Genomic DNA, 17,762 nt, shown 5'->3' on the forward strand with positions numbered 1-17,762 from the left:
AACTTGAATGCCACCTCTTCTGTGAACCCTTCCTCAGCCCCTTCCTCCCTGCCCCAGATAGAATCAGTTGCTCCCACATCCATGTACATTTGTAATATGTTTACACTTCTTATAAAACTCTCTTCACAGAGAACTCTCAGACCAAGAAGATATCTGCCTCTTTAAAGATCGGTTTCATTTCTTCCTTTATGTCTCAAGATATGGGCACAGAACCCTCAACAGAGCTGAAACTCGATATGTACTTATCAAGTGAATAAAGCTAGGAAAAAAAAAAAATTTAGGTGGCCTGATTTCTGAGGAAATGATTCTCATTTTAGAAAAAAAAAAAAAAGCTTGAATTTGCAGAGTTAGGGACCACATCTTGTATTAAAGGAATCATTTCAGTTTAAAACTGAGTCCCTGAGCCATGTCTGAAGAAACCTAAAACAGAAAAAAAAAAAAAAAAAAAATTAAGCATTCCTATAAAGGATTGGGCTGCGTGTATAGTTTGAAGGGAAAAAACACTTAATGATAAACTCTGGGCTTCTAGAAATTAATCTGATTATTCCTAATATTCAAAAGAATTATGTTCCTCCTCATTTAAATCTATCTGAGTCCACATATTATAAATAGATTTTCTACAAAGTACATAGTACTAGAGGGAAAAACTCAAAATGCAAATAATAGTTCAAAAATCATACATATTTAACAAGTAGCTTCTCTCCAAAGGAAATAAGCTAAAAAGCAAGACAATCATGGTTCTTACCCTCTAAAAGTCAGAGAGGGGAATACCTGCCTGAGAAGGACTTAACCTACTTTGTTCTTTTAAGTACGACTGCAATCTTTAAACATTTTAAGCACAGCTATTTCTAGAGTAAATCTACTATTTAGGTTAACACCATTAACCACACTTAGAATTTCATCTAAGACCATATATAAAATAGACTACATATAGAACAATTTATATACATTCTCATAATTTTCTTAAATATAAGTTGTTCCTCTGTGGATTTAGGAAAAACAAATGACTATGTTTCTCATCACAAGGGGATAAAGGACCTGGAGGGAAAGCAGTGTCAATTATCTTCAGAGGCAGCTGACAAGCCATTAGTGAAAACCGATGTCATAATATGTGTGGATGAGATTTGATACAGATACGGGTGCTCATCTTCATAAAATGTGCAAACCCTCACACAGCTCATCATTCTCTTGTCCACATTTATAACCTTTCAGATGTACACAGAGCTAAACAAAAGAGAGGCATACAGTGAAAGCCCAATGTCCACAGAGATGAGAGATACTGTATAGTAGGCCCACTGGGAGTATCTAAGCAGAAATGTACTGTAAAATGTGTAACTGGACAGAAAAGTGGGATTAGACAGTCTTCAGGGGGATGGATGGAAAATGGACTCATTAATCACATTAACCAATCAGAAAATGATCAACCTACTATGTATTCAACATGTCAGGCTCAGCAGAGGAGATGTGAATGAAACTGAAAATGCCCACTCTTTCACAAAAATTTGCAGCTCATTCTGAGATGATGACTTACTGAAAATAATACTATAATATGCAAACAAGATGCAAATGAGTACCTATTCCCCCCCGCTGATGAAATCCAGCTACCAGCCTGAATTGAAGACAGGCACTCAACACATTTTTGGAAAAGGGGGCACAGAAAGGGACGTATTAGCTTGAGCAATTTGATGCTGAGAAGTTTGGCCAGAGTTAACCAACTTGCTTTGAGGGAGATAACTTCAGGAAAGTGTGCTGCAGTATCAGAAAGTCCACATTGTTTGAGGTACAAATACCAATCACGTGGAGGGTTCCTGAACAATCTTTCGGAAAATCAGAGTCCACTCAAGCCATCAATGCTCTGCCCTGAGGCTTCCCGAACCCCCACCCATCCGAAAATACAGAAACACTCACCATCTAGAAAGCACCACCGTGGGGAGAGTCTCTGAGCTGAGAGCGCCCTAGGGAAGGAGGTTTCTTGGTCCTGGAAAGACACACACACATCCTCATGGCTCCATTTGAATGAGCTGAGAGCTGTTCCTCACTCCACATTCTGCCTCATCACCTATTTTTAAGAGTGAGCATCCTTTCCTACTCAAAGCATTAGTGAGAGATTGAACCATACTTTTCACTGGAAACACCCACAGGGGCTCTGCTTGGAAATGATTTATTTCACATAACAACTCTCACATACAATTTCCAGGAGGTTTTCCATTTTTCCATTAAGCATTCATAAATTCTATAACTTGGGACATGTACTTCCTTCGGGAACTCTCTTTCTTTTCCTTTATGAAGCTGAGGACCTAGTGGCAGCTGGCTGTCATTTGCATTTCAGTTCTCCATACAGGTATAAAAATGTCCCCTACTAAGAGAATCCCTGCCACTCACAATTCTTTAAAACATAAAATTCTAGTTTATAAGGGGATTTGGGGCATTATGGACTGGACTCAGTGAAACTGAGATAACTCACAGAAACAGGACAGATTAGGAGGGAGGGCAGGTCTCTGTGGTGAAGACACTGGGACTTTGACCCTTATTAGCACTCTGAGATGTTCCAATAGAAGGAGCATCCCTGGAGTGAGGCTGGCTGTGCATGACCTCGTGTGTACAGAGGGGGATGGGAGAAGGATATGGGAGAAACAAAAAAGAGGTTAATAAGAGAGCGAATCAGAGTTTATGCGCTGACTTCTTTGGAGGTTGAACCTGTCCCACATGGTCCTGGGGCAAAGCTTCTGCTTAAATCAGTGAATCTTAAAGCAATGCTGAACCAGCAGCATCAGCTAGGAGGTTGCTAGGAACACAAATTCCCAGGTGCCACCCCAGATCTATAGACACCCTGGGATGATACCCAACAATCGCTGAGGTTGAGTCTGATGTATGCCCAAGTTTTAGAATCATTGGCCTAAAGTAACAGGGACTAAAATTGCCCATTATTAGGAATCTTGGGTAGATGAAGTTTTTATATGAATGGATTCTTCAAATTAAATAATGAATAGAGGAAAACCTGATCTCAGGACTGGCAGCAAAATTTACATGTAGAGATATAGAAGTGATATAGCATGGATATAGAGATAAATATACAGTCTTCATTTTTGAACTGGCTGTGGGCTACATGAAATCTTGATATGTACCTATTTATATGAGAATTGTGTTTAATGTTTTGGGAATTATACTTTGGCACATATGATATCTTATTTTAAAGAAATTTATGATTCTTAATGCATTTTTATAAAACAACTAAAGCTACCAATGATCATACTAAGTAAGTCAGAGGAAGACAAATATAATACAATGTCATTTATGTGTGTAATTAAAAAAAATTGATATAAATGAACTTATATACAAAACAAAAATAGACTCACAGACTTAGAGAACAAACTTACAGTTACCAAGGGCAAAGGATAGGGGAAGGATAGACTGGTAATTTGAGATTGACATGTACACATTGCTATATTTAAAATATGCCTTTCCATGAAAAAAAGGGAGAGAAATAACTTAAGGATCTTAATATCAAAGACAAATGTACATTGGAATGGATTAAAAGTGGACCAGAAGTAAAGAGGAACAGATTGTCAAAAAGGAAATCATAATAACCCAAAGTCAAGATCTGTTAATTTCTTCAAATTCTTGATGGGCCCAAACAAATGAGGACCACAGAGATGATATCAGCAGGTCTTCTGTACACACATAACTTTTTCAGTTTGTCTATCACACCCTCAATTCTCCTAACCGAAAAAGAGGACCAGAAGTGGAGTGATGTTCGTATGGAGATAATAAAAAAGTTGCTGTGACTTTGTCTTAACTAACTCTTGGTGCTAACACATTGTGGGTATTCCATCAGGTAGCCTGTGGCCTCACAGAGGACCTGGCACACAGGTAGGGTGGGTGACCCTGGCATTAAGAATCCTGGATTCAGGTTCAGCAATGCAGTGCAGTCCAGGAGTCAGACTTGAGCAGCAAAAGGGGGAAATAAGGAAACAAAAGCGCCCCCACCAGGAGGTCAAGGACTGGCCCCCAGGATTTCATGGGGCCAGGGAGCCATGGCACAGGCAAGGCAGCATCCTTGCCACTAAACAGTGAGAGCCGAAAGAATGGCCAGACACGTTTGCTTTGTGAATGCCGCACGTTAAAGTCGGTATAAACAGACAATTTCTGATGGAGCCACAAAAGCTCAAAAGCAAGCCCATTTCAGCACTGACTGTAGACACTTCAGGAATGTGATTGTCTGAATGCAGCTACTTTTCCAGACAGTCACATAATCCCCTGAGCGGTGCCACTAACCACAATGTCAACAGCCTTCAGGACTAGTTTAGGGCTTCTTGTCTTCTCTGTCCTCTCAAACAGCATATCAAATCAATGATTCATCAAAGAGATAAGATACTTGACTTGCTCATTTTGTGATCTGTCATTTTTCTTCACAGATATGGTAGGACTTAGATGAATGCAACCGTCATTGCTCTATAGTGTAGGCAGATTTATATAACCCTGGATGTAATTATGCTTTCTACCTTTTAAAAACTTCATGCTCTTTAAATAAGCAATATTAACAAATACTGCTAATTCCCAAAACTCCTGATACGTGAATTTTCTCTTTTGATATATTCTAATGGAAAATCTGTTCTCATGCTAAAAACAGAGCATGCACAAAAACAAACCTGACATTCCTCAGATACATATTTTTGAAAGTCAACTGGCATGAATTATATGTAATTGATAAGGAAATTACCTTAACCACTATCGGGCAAACACACACCAAACTTGCCCTTAATTTACATTCAATTACTCACAGCTGATTCACACATAATTTCATGATTGTGCAGCAGCCCCATTAAATACTCCACTAGGTTACCCAATTAAGCAATATTCACCTAGCATTTAAGTACACCTTTACTGTGAATGAAATTCTTTTTCTTTCACAAAATTTAGGGAAGATATAAGCAGAGGCAAAATAGAAGTCCCTTTGAATTAGGGATTTCTGCTTCATCTAATAATGTCTAGTCAATAATCGCAACTTTTAAATTTCTCTTGTGTATCCATCCAAATTTCTTCTTTGCTGGCCTTGACATTTCCTGCATCTAACCCATCTACACATTCATTTTTCCCTCTCTTTCCATCACCAGGCTATATACCAATATCTTTTACTTATCAAATCTATTCCTTTACTACCCACCATTCTTGCAGAAGAAATGTACAGAAATGGGATACCCATTTGCAAATCCAGCTTTGAAAGATGACAAAATAGTGATGGTGTGGTAGAAGATGGAAATGAGACATATTCCAAAGTTTTCAAGAGCCCTTTTCTGGCGAGAATGTCTTCCATTAACAACAACAATTCTGTGTGTATGTATATGTGTATGCGTGTGAGACAGAGCAAGCTGTCTAGCTTTCACTTGTAATAGCAAACAGAACCTGGCCCCAGGCAAGTCTTACTTTAATTCCCCATTTGAGCCATTTCTGACAGCTTTGATCTAGCACCCAAAAAACGACCTTCTCCAAATTGTCTACCTAACACCTGTCCTTGTCTAAGACAAGACAAACTAATTCCCAGGAAGACTCCCTTGAACTGGCTTCAACTCCTCCATTCAGACGCTTCTAGACTCCAGACCACAAATTAAGGAGGGAGACATTTCAGAGAGAGGAGGGAGATGAGTAAGGGCAGCCAGTAGGAGAAGAGGAATGAGTCAAATATTTGAAGACACATGCTGTTTGCCCAGGACCTGACAGAGCTCTGATGGACTACAGCACAGACCTACCCTCCAGGAGTACATTAGGCAGGTAGAAAAAAAGGGATCAGAGGATGAACAAATGGTTGTAGAGTCAGATTTGACCAAGAGTGTTTTCTTATGAAAGTGAAAGACATCTATAAGGGCTCTAAAGGATGAGAGAACTTTTTGAAATTATTACATCTATAATGAAATATTCCTACTATTCTAGAGTTATCCTAAGTAAATTGATTCTTAAAGAGGAGGAATCACCAGATCCATTTTCACTTATTATTGAGTCCTACTGTATTTATTAGGGCTCCTCAGGTGGCCTTAGTGGTAAAGAACCTGCCTGCCAATGCAGGAGACATAAGAGATGTGAGTTTGATTCCTGAGTAAAGAAGATTCCCTGGAGGAGGGCAATGCAACCCATTCCAGTATTCTTGCTTGGAGAATCCCATGGACAGAGCAGCCTGGTGGGCTACAGTCCATGGGGTCACAAAGAGTCGGACACGACTAAAGTGACTGAGCACACACGCACACATTGTATTTATTAAAACCTCAAATTATTAGCTCATAATAGTCTGAAAACACACTTCTGCGTGCCAACTACAAGTGCCCCATATGGTGAAACCCTGAGTGTCTACAAAATCCCTAATAGTCCCTGGTTCCTTTGCGCCACCATATCCACAGACAACTCTTCCTACTTTCCTTTACCTCTTTGTCTCTTCCTATTCCTCTTTCTCTCTCTTTCCACTTTCTTCATCTAGCACTGTCATTGACCTTGTCCCCAGATGTCCTGAGAGCCATCAGAATGACTCAGGGCTTCTCAAACCCCTCACAACTGACCTTTGGGGATGGACAATTCCGTTGCAGGGAACTGCCCTGTGCCTTGTGGCATGTTTAGCAGCTTCCTTGACCTGTACTCAGTAGATTCTGGTACTTCCACATTCCCTAGTCATGACACACAAAAATGTTCAAATAGACCAATTGTCCCATCAGTTCAGTTGCTCAATCATGTCCAATTCTTTGCGACCCCATGGACTTTAGCATGCCAGGATTCCCTGTCCATTACCAACTCCCAGAGATTGTTCAAACTCATGTCCATAGTGTTGGTGATGCCATCTCATCCTCTGTCATCCCCTTCTCCTGCCTTCAATCTTTCCCAGCATCAGGGTCTTTTCCAGTGAGTCAGTTCTTCCCATCAGGTGGCCAAAGCATTGGAGCTTCAGCTTCAACATCAGTCCTTCCAATGAATATCCAGAACTGATTTCCTTTAGGATGGACTGGTTTGATCTCCTTGCAGTCCAAGGGACTCTCAAGAGTCTTCTCCAACACCACAATTCAAAAGCACCAATTCTTCAGTGCTCAGCTTTCTTTATGGTGCAATTCTTACATCCATACATGCCTCCTGGAAAAACCATAGTTTTGACTAGACAGACCTTTGTCAGTAATGTCTCTGCTTTTTAATATGCTGTCTAGGTTGGTCACAGCTAGTCTTCCAAGAAGCAAGCATCTTTTAATTTCATGTCCCATATGAGGGACAAATCTCTCCCAGCTGACAATCACTAGGATGGTTGAATCTGCCTCTATTCCTTAGTAACCTTACAACTTGGATTTAAAAAGAGATATAATGAAGTCCAGAGAGGGAGCAGAGAAGAAATCATTTCATAGTAGGAGGCCTCAAGATGAATCTTATTAAATAGGTAGACAAAGTTCAATTTCCCTATGAATTCTAGCTTATCTGCCAAGCTCAGGAATACCCTGAATCTGCTAGCACAATGCATTTTGCTTATCAAGTTATAACTTACCAGTTACAGGGTTACATGAGCTACATTAGGATGGGGGGGGGGCGGTGCTTTGTGTTTAGACCTCAGAGATGGTACAGGCAGGAATTTTCAGCAGGCTATAAATATCCAATAAATTCTTGTATAACTTGTAAGGCCTTGTTAGGTTAATACAAGATGTCATTTTGAGGCTTAGGGCTTTGTTGGCATTTCACTATGAATTTGGGAAAGGAAGAAACCAAAGCACTTCATTGCTTCAATGGCTAGGAACTGCCATCTGGCTCATTAATAAGGTGTCTCGGGGACTTCACACCTTTCTGAAGCCTGGTTTTCTCTTGAGTTTTTTTCTAGCCTTAGAAAACAGTCAGCTAAAATCCCAGCTGCAAGTTAGTGAGCCTACAGGAATTTTGCAAGTTTTCAAACTTACTGATGTTTATTCATTCCATGCAGGTTAATTCTCAAGTACATTTACTTCCATCTCATACATAAGAAAGCTCATTAGAAAGCATTTCAGGCTTTTTGCTATTCATCTTACAGGTCTTTCTCCTAGTCACTCGCTAATCTCACTGATCCAGACCAGAGACGTTGATATTACCAGTTTCTGCTTTAGGAAACAAAAGATCTAGTATTAAATTTCCTGCCAGTTGGTTTGGTCACTTTCTGGATAAAATGAATGGCACTCTAGCCCATGTATTTTATATGCACAGGAAAATATCAAAATCAATCTATGTCATCTCAGCCTCCCCTTAGCATTTGACATATTTCATCACTTCTGCCTTTTTTGAAATACATTTCAGTTTTGACTTTCATGATACCATCTTCTCCTTGACTTCCAACTTTCCAGCTACTTGTCTGTCTCCATGACTCTTATTGACTGACTGTTCTCTTAACCTTGTGGTGTTCTTGACCACTCACTAGACACATATGACACTGAGCTCTTTTCTTTACGCAAACTCTCCCTAAGCGCCTGATAGGTTCAATGAAGTAGCATTCCTTTGCTAACAACTCTCAAATTTCTGTGTTGAGGGATGAATTTTTCAATGAGCTTTGAAAGCCATACATCCAATTGTCTATTCACCAAAACCTCTTGCATCTAATAGGCAGATCAAAATTATTGCAGCTAAAAGAGAACTCTTCATTCACCATCCCTCCAACTCATTCCTACTCCTGTCTGTCTGTGCTTGTAATCTCAGCCAAATGAGAAGGTTTTTATATCCCCCTACTCCTTGTCTCAAACAGCTTTCTGAAAATCTGCTTAGGAAATTTCCTCACCACCTTCTCCCTACTCTCCAGCCATGTTAGTTCAAATATCATCTCCCACAGTTAAACTACCTATTTAATGAGCAGATTCTGGGCATCCCTAGACAACCTTATTCCAGCCTTCTCTTACTACCCAAATGGCCCCTGCTTTTTATAACTCTTCAAGGAAGTATGTGGTGCAAAGTAACACCCTGACACTCATCTTTGATCACTGAATTGGTCATCCTACCTGGTCAGTACACAAACTTTTGAAAGTGACATTTATAATGCAGCAGTTTTGACACCAGGGTTTGACCTGACTGTGAACAAACAACAAAAGCAGAAAGATTTTGATACAGAAAAGTATCATTACTTATCATAGATGAGTACCATTAATCCTTCTGCAGGTTGTTATGAACAAATAATCAATAAAATAAATGTCTTTATCATCTTCTAGAGTCTCAACCATCCCCTGCTATCTGCAGACTTGTACAAACACGGCATAAAGAAAACATGGTACAAAATATCCATATATCAAAACTCTCATGCCAAAATGACTACGTTGAATAAGTCAGGATAATAAATAAATGCATCATAAAACTAATTAGAGGAAATGTTTGAGATGCTTTGACAAAGCTGCAAAGGTTTAAAATACCATGTATAACAATTAAAAATTCTTAAAAAAGACTTGAAATCTTATGGCTAGCAGTGCCAATCCTTAAAGGGTAGAAATCAGCTCTAGTCTAGTCTTTAAAAACACTTAAAAAAATAAAATGATATCTAGATATTGACTCTAGGTAAACAAGCAAATAATGGATACAAGAAAGCTTGTGCTCTATCTAAAAAATACAGTGAAATTTGCCTCTAAGGGTTGGTGTAAAGAAAAAAAACAGTCCCAGAAGTAGAATTTATTTTCTCATAGTAAACACATCTAAGTGAATTTTTGTCCTTTCTATTGAAGCCAGATGGAGGGCAGGATTCTGGGATAGTGGGGTACTTTCTCTGAGAAATAAACATACAAACAAACAAGAACACCAGGGCCACTTCTATCATCCAGCCTCGGGATAATTAGGCTGCTTTGACTGAGGGCATAGCTATTGACCTACAGGGGAAGAAAGTTACCCGGAGGCTACAAGGCACGGGGGTCTTTAAACTGTTTTTGCAAAATGATGCTTAACCAGCAGTTTCAGGGGTAGTATAATAGGCACCAAAGCCCAGAATGAGATGCTAGCAGGAATTACAATTTAGACATTTTAAGTCCTTCTCCCACATGGAAGTATATAGGGTCTAGGAGAAGATTTATTTGGAGGGTGTCACTGGCATGCTGTGACTTCCACACACCCCTCCCAGCTGGCAAGGGTACTGGGCTTCTCAGAGACAAGGGCTTTTATGGGACACCTGAGAGCACTTTGCACACACCCCTTACAATGTGGCATGGTGCTGTGCGCTGGCATCTAAATCATGCCTGGGAAACCGAATGGGAAGAGGATGGCTTGCAGAGGCCTGTGCTGAATCACAGAGAAGGGAAAGTGAGTGAGAAACTGTGCTCCCAGGGAATGCTGAGGCAAAGGCAGCTGAGTGTTTTCCCATGGACTGGGGGTGGGTTACTGGAGAGAGGCAGGCTGGGTTTATTGGATTCTGTCTATGAAGCCAGGATGCGACTATCAGATTGCATTTTAGAAAGCTGGTTTGATGGTTGTGGAAGCACAGCATTTACTCTCTTGGTTGTGAACAAGAAACCCAAGTCCTGGTTTCTCCCGGCAGCCATCGTGGACCAGGAAAACATCTTGTCCAGGGGTGAAAATTCACAGAAAAGAGAACAGAGCAGAAAAACCAACAGAAAAATGGAGTTTGAACCGTGGTCAAAGGGTACACAAAATTCACCCTGGATCTGAACTTTGTATTGATGTAAAGCAAAAGACTCCCCGTCAAGCTAGTTTGAGTTGTGTTTTCTAGTATTTGTCACTAAAAGCACTTCATTTTATAATCTCTAAAAGATCTCGGAGGACAGCCACAGCCCAAATTTGTGCTAGACTAGAATTATCCATTTTGCAGGAAAAGGCACAAGAATCAAAATGCCAGCTTCAACTTGGCTCTCGGAGTGAATTCTATCCCTCAAGGAAGATGTGGAATCTAATTCAAATGAGACATTAATTGAAAACTGGACTTCTTTTGGCCAGAAGGTAAGAAACAAGGAGAGTCAATTATATGTTACCTGGTAATGAACTCTCTGGGAGCCAGAAGAAACTGACTGCAGGTCCTAATGAGAAAATGGAAAAAAAAGAAAAACATACCCACATATCTTAAGATTATTTTGAACAAGCTGCTTCCACGACTACATCAACTAAATGCCCAATTTTATATTATTAAGCCCATCTGGAAAGCATCTTACTCTCCCCAATCCCTCAAGGTTAAACAATGATGATAATGCCAAAAATAATAAAAGCACATTAAGTTGGACTGAGAGAAGAAAGGCCATTTAGCTACTGAAACTTAGAAATCTCAAAGTGTTTAGAGGTGAGCAGTGTAATTTCAAGGATAGAGAAGACCAGAAGTAAAAGACAGGCGATTTTGTTGTAATTAATGGGGGTCATATTTAACTTGCACCTGGAGTTTTGGCTTGTGAAATAAGCTACTTAAGTCCCTTTAGGCACTTAGGAAGACTTTATTTATCTAAGACCAAAAACATACCGTCATGATAATTGTGTTTATACCAGTAAGTTGCTTGGCAAACAAGATTCCATAGACTGAAAAGAAAATCGCTGACCATCTCTGCATGATCACGAAGTGCAAATTAACAGGGCTGAAATTAATGAGGTTTTACAGGAAGATTCTGAGAGCCAGGCTCCCTGTATAAAGTTTTATAACTAAGTTGTTGCCACTGTCATGTCCTGCAGGCTTCCATGTTAATGAGCACAGTGATCCTATTTACAGATGTCAGCAATCCTGGGTACCTTTGTCCTCACACCTGCTTCCCATGGGCTTTATCAACTTACTGTCTAAGTCCAAGTTTAAAACTTTTCCTCTTTATCTGTGCTTGCTCTTTACTTTTTTTTTTAATCCTACTTTTAGTTGTTCAATATTGGTGCAATGAGCCTAACCGTTAATTTTCAACAAAGTCAATTCACCAGTCAAATGTTTTGCTATTGGAGGATCTTAAGTTACCCAAGTGTTTTATATATATATATATATATATATATATATATATATATATATGTTTGTTATCAATTATGACTTTTTTACTGCAGGTTTTTTTTGAGGGAGGATCTACAATAAAAGAATATTATTTTGAAAAAAAAAAAAAAAAGAACAACCTACTATATGTTCTAGGATTGATTTGGACCTGAGTCACAGACTAAGAAGTTTACAAACTTTAACATGCTCGAGCTATCTTTGGTAAAAGTAGCCAAATGAGGCCACAAGTATAAACCTTGTTGACTTTTCTTCTCTCGCCCTTATTAACAGTCACAGTTTGGCATCTATCTCAAAATATTCTGCATTCCCAATTCCAACTCTATCCATAACAATGCTGAAGAGAAAAATCCGTAATTATTACATTATTTTATGCCTCCTACTTGAGTTTATATCCACCAACAGAAACAGAATCTAATGTTCAAAGCTAAGGAGCTGCAAAATTCGAAGGGATTTTAAACACTATACATCTTCTTCATTTGCAATGTTTACTTATGTATAATGTGTTGTCTGGAAGAGAGTTGCTCATGTTGGGGTATTTATCAAAATCACCCAACAGCTCTAAAAATAAAAATGTCTGGACCACATCCCCAAAAGTGAGTCTAATGTACATCTTTCACCAGGAAACAAAGATAAAGAAGTGGCTGTTTGTGTGTGTGTGTGTGTGTGTGTGTGTGTGTGTGTGTGTGTGTTTTGCCATTTTCAGGATAAGATACTGAATACTCTCCCTTGAAGTTCTGTAAAAATGACCCACGACCACTGCAGTGATGGATCTGGGTCTCTGGGCTTTGCAGGTGCAGTTCAAGGGAATGTACCATATAAGACTCCTCTTTCTCTTTCTCAGTGGTGACTGGATTGAGAAAAAAAATAATAGATTATTCCTTTGTGTTCTGACACAAATTATTTTAAGATAGAAGTTTTTTTTTTTTTCCTGTAGAAGTTACATTAAAAAATAAACCTAGTTGTCTCTGACTGAAGTTTGTACTAGATACAAAGCATTGCTAAGTCGCTTCAGTTGTGTCCGACTCTGTGCGACCCCATAGATGGTAGCCCACCAGGCTCCCCCATCCCTGGGATTCTCCAGGCAAGAACACTGGAGTGGGTTGCCATTTCCTTCTCCAACGATGAAAGGGTAAAGTGAAAGTGAAGTCGCTCAGTCATGTCTGACTCTTCGCGACCCCATGGACTAAGTAACCCCAAATCTCCCCCCTTTATTATTTATCATGCCCTTAGAAATTCTGTAGAGTTCAAAAAACACAGGTGAGCCGTCTGGCAAGACAAGGACTTCCAAGTGATACTTCTGGATCACACTGGAGCAGCATCGTGCTGTTTTAACCCCATCAACGCTTTCCCATTCCAACCACCTGAGGAGGGGAAACAGCAGTGGGGTGGGGAGGGAGAAGATACCGTGTATGCTTAAAAGATGAGAATGATAAGGCCACCATTTTTCCATTCCTCCCCAAATGCCTCATTTTAGAAGTAAATAAAGATGGCTGGTAATCGTTGACAAAAATGGAAAACTGAGCAGCATAAATAATTGACTAAAGAAACTCACCTCCTGCAGGCGATCTATGTACATACGGCAAGTCTCCAAATCACAGTCTCCACGCACAACTAGAATGCCCAGTGGGATGGCTGAGGGCGAAGGAAAGAGAAAAGTCCAAAATAACATATTTGATTTTTCTATTTTGGCATAAGTGCATTTTTTACGGTTGAAAAAGACCTCTCATAAACATTATTGCTTTTTTGGATATTTCACTCTCTCCCGGCACCTCTCCTATGAGCTCGGTCTCTTTACTTACGCAGTTTTCATATTTTTGCCATGCATGATCCATGTTGACCCTGGCCACCTGGCCAGCTTTCATTGCACTTTTGTCTCAGTGGCCCTGACATGAAATATAATGTCATGGAAACTGTAGACTGCCAGGGCCAGAGGCTGTTCACAGCCAACTGATCGTTCATGCCTGCATTTGCAATAGCCAACGTACCAAAGAGGAATTAAAAAATCATGATTCTGGACATTACCTCTTTCCCTATTAAATGCATGGGGCTTAATCTTTCTGTCACTTATTAGTTCCCTAATAAGAGGCTTAAGCTACTCAAGGCCCTGTTGCTACCTGGTAGCCAATACTAGAACTAAACAAGCAAGAAATACTTAAAAAAAAAAAAAAAAAAAAAAAAACCAAACACACTTCTAGAAGGTTCACAGCTATAAAATCCAGTTGATTTTAAAGATGGTCAGTGTAAATGTGGTAGAAGCAGGGCTTCAGAAATCAATGAGAAGAAGCTGTCAGGTGCTTTAAATATCTTTTCTAGGTGGTAGTAAATGTCACACAATGGTTTTAGTAGACAGAAACTCCTACTTTAGATATAGCCATAGGATTGTCTGAAATAATGAAAGTAGTCTCCTTCCCAAAACTTCAAAAAATGTATGGGTACATTTCTGATTTTATAAGTATAGTTATATTATTAAACCCATGATTTAAAAAACATTTCAAAATCTTGGATCAACCAACTAGAGGTTAACAAGGAGATGACAGGACAATGGTGTCCACTAAAGATTTTTAAAAATCTTTCACTCATTGAATTTTTAAAGCCTCATCATTGATAAGTAGGTCTGAAATGCAAAGTGCTAGGACTTTAAAAATGAGTCATACAGACAATAAAATACATTTAAACTCATGGGAAAATCTTAACTCACAAAGTTGTAGAGAAGACACACATATGAAAAATAAGATATGGAACATAGGCTATGGTAAATTATGAACTTAAGCCACTTGAAAACTAGGCGAGAGGGACTAATTCTTGCCTGGAGGGTAGATTTTAGGCTCTCTGAAAGATATGGAGCCCCATTGGTCTTTTAGAGAAGCAAGAGTGGTCTGGAGAAAAAGAGATAGAATTTATTTCTCAACATTACCCCCTAGATTGGCTCCTCAGGAAGATCAATACCACTGTCTCATACTTTAGGTTTACACACATAAACTGGAAGACATCCATCACCCTGTAGAGCTATGTAAGCCTATGAATCAGTACGGACTCTCTCACCACAGGAATGAGACTTATTTCCTTTACAACCCCAATATCTGGTAGATATTTAATAAAACTTTGTTTTTTTCAAAAAAGGCAGGGGCTGGAGGGAGGAGGAAGACAAGCTTAGAGCCTGTTCAAGTGTGAAAGAGAAAGTGTGTCTTTAAGAGCTAAGTGTGTACAGGATAGACAAAAAAGGAATTCGGGAGTGAGAGTAGACAGTGTGCATTAGGTTGGAGCTTGCCTTTGCCTGTTCTTCCAGAAGCTAAGCAAGAGAACAGTAAGCAAGCAGGTGAGGAACCTTGCAAATGTCACATGTTTGAGGGAACAATAATCTGGGGAAATACTTTTTCCTCTCTTTTTAAATTTGTATATAGCTAGAAATATCCAAAAAAGTCTTCAGTATGACAATCATGCATCTTTGAAAGGAATGAAAGGCAAATTCAATAAAGAGATTCCTAAAAGTAGTGACTGAAGTAATTATCCTCAACTAGACTACTCAATAGGTTCGAATAAGGTGATCTAGTTAAGTAAGAGAAGAATAAGAATAATCTTTGACGAATGAGGAGGAAAACCTAGAATTTTGACCTAGAAAGTAAATCACAGATTGTGGAAACAGAATACAACTATAGTTACCATAAGAGTCCATATCTGAATCTTGTTTAATAATATTTTCTCTTAATTTCAAATGTGCAAATGCAGAGACATAAAATTCCATTAATATTTACCTATTTACTTAAATGAGGAGGCATGTTATATGGGAACGCAGGAATTTGGTCAATACCTGGGATCTTCTTCTTACTACCGATGCTTGGAGATATTCTGGTCATAAATTCAATATACTTGGTAGCAGATACTTTAAACTATACTTAGAGATTGGATATTATAGACCCAAAATAATGAATGTCTAGGAAAAAGTTTTCAAAGATGTGTCATTCATTTCTACTAAGAGTATAAATTCAGCAACTTTGCTGATTCCTCAAGAAGCTAATTAAGAGAAATTGTATTTGATTGATATTAGCTGTTCAATTGGGATTTAAAAAAGGAAAACGGCGTCCTATATCACAATTTCATAGCATAATTACTGGCAATTGTCAAATTTATCCTATGAAAGTACTACCATGCACTAGAAAGAATTTATGGTCATTCTCTTTTGGATTCATAGCCCAGTGCTCTGGCCTTACAAGTGACTCATATTAGCTGTTTGGTCTTAAAACTTCCTTAATTCCTTTGATCCTTTGATCCTAGACAGCATATTAAAAAGCAGAGACATTACTTTGCCAACAAAGGTCTGTCTAGTCAAAGCTGTGGTTTTTCCAGTAGTCACGTATGGATGTGAGAGTTGGATTATAAAGAAAGCTGAGCAATGAAGAACTGATGTTTTTGAACTGTGGTTTTTGCAGAAGACTCTTGAGAGTCCCTTGAACTGCAAGGAGATCCAACCAGTCCATCCCAAAGAAAATTAGTCTGAATATTCATTGGACAGACTGATGCTGAAGTTGAAACTCCAATACTTTGGCCACCTGATGTGAAGAATTGACTCATTTGAAAAGACCCTGGAAAAAAAAAAAGAAGAAAAAAAAAAAAAAAAGAAAAAAGAAAAGACCCTGATGTTGGGAAAGACTGAAGGCAGGAGGAGAAGGGGACGACAGAGGATAAGATGGTTGGATGGTATCACCGACTCGATGGACATGAGTTGAGTAAACTCCAGGAGTTGGTGATGGACAGGGAAGCCCAGTGTTCTGCCGTCTATGGGGTCACAAAGAGTCAGACATGACTGAGCGACTGAAGTGAACTGAACTTGATTCTTGGATTGAAGGCTATAGGATTTAGAATAGGTATCTTCTAGGATTTTGGGAAAATTAAATGCAATACTATATTTAAAAGTGAATATTATCCAGAAGATCAATGTTATTCTCCGTCACTCCCTTTACTAACTTTTGAACCTCTTGAGCTAGAAAATTGGATATGACCAAAAATCTGTTTTTCAGTGTATCATGCCACAAGGATTAGCTGGTAGTAATTCTGTAAGTTATATTCTGCTTATTTAAAATTAACTTCTACTCTTTGATGGAAAAGATAACTGTAGTACAAAAATATTGTAATCTGACACTTCTGTTTGAGGCTTTAAATGGTGAAGAGAAACCAGAAACTTGTGTAAAATTACCACCTTCCTTTTACACTGCTGACAACCAATTGCCAAACCTCAGTGAAGTTTCCTTCATCTTAATTGGGAGCAGTGAGAATACTTCTCACCCCAGCATTAGCATTACTATTCCTGATCTTGATGATTCATCTTATTTTAGTGTTAGAGATTTTATTTGACTGCAATAAGCATCAGCCAATACTCAACCTACATAATGGAACTTTTATTGCAGGGCTCAAATGGAATTTATAAGTTCTAACTAAGCAATAACGAAAAAGCTGATTTCTAGATTAAGTAGGCAGATTTAACACACTTACTTCTCTTGTGCCAGAAATGCTACTAAATTACAGCACATGCATTTTAAAAAGATATAAACCAACAAAAAGAGAGGAGAAACAGTGAGGAGAAAATGGCAATGGTTAAAGCACATGGGAAACTCATAACTGACTCAGAGCCCCTAGACAGTCTAACTCTAAACTATGTGTGGGGGTGGATAAGAACCACCACAATTTACACTGCAAAACCGTCAGAAGATGCACTACCCAGAAACATCATTTGCAGTTAAAATAAGAATCACTGGATATTAAATCACTAGATTCCACCACCTACTCTTGGTTAGGCACAGTTACTTTATTGAAAATGGGGATTAACTAATCATCTACAGAATGCAGAGAT

The 17,762-nt window shown here is 38.9% G+C and overlaps 1 protein-coding gene across 2 annotated transcripts in view; it reads right to left on the reverse strand.

Moving 5' to 3' along the window:
* The window catches only part of DGKI (diacylglycerol kinase iota), a 491,181-nt gene that overhangs the window by 92,524 nt on the left and 380,895 nt on the right, over window positions 1–17,762 (reverse strand). For both annotated transcript variants that reach the window (XM_065938788.1, XM_065938787.1), the window contains 3 exons: window positions 13,470–13,549; window positions 10,938–10,982; window positions 1,909–1,978 (listed from right to left, as the gene is read on the reverse strand). In XM_065938788.1, coding sequence (XP_065794860.1) covers window positions 1,909–1,978; window positions 10,938–10,982; window positions 13,470–13,549 — 195 coding nt within the window. The remainder of the gene's footprint in view (window positions 1–1,908; window positions 1,979–10,937; window positions 10,983–13,469; window positions 13,550–17,762) is intronic.

This window comes from Muntiacus reevesi, chromosome 6 (assembly GCF_963930625.1).
Source record: "Muntiacus reevesi chromosome 6, mMunRee1.1, whole genome shotgun sequence".
NCBI lineage: Eukaryota > Metazoa > Chordata > Mammalia > Artiodactyla > Cervidae > Muntiacus > Muntiacus reevesi.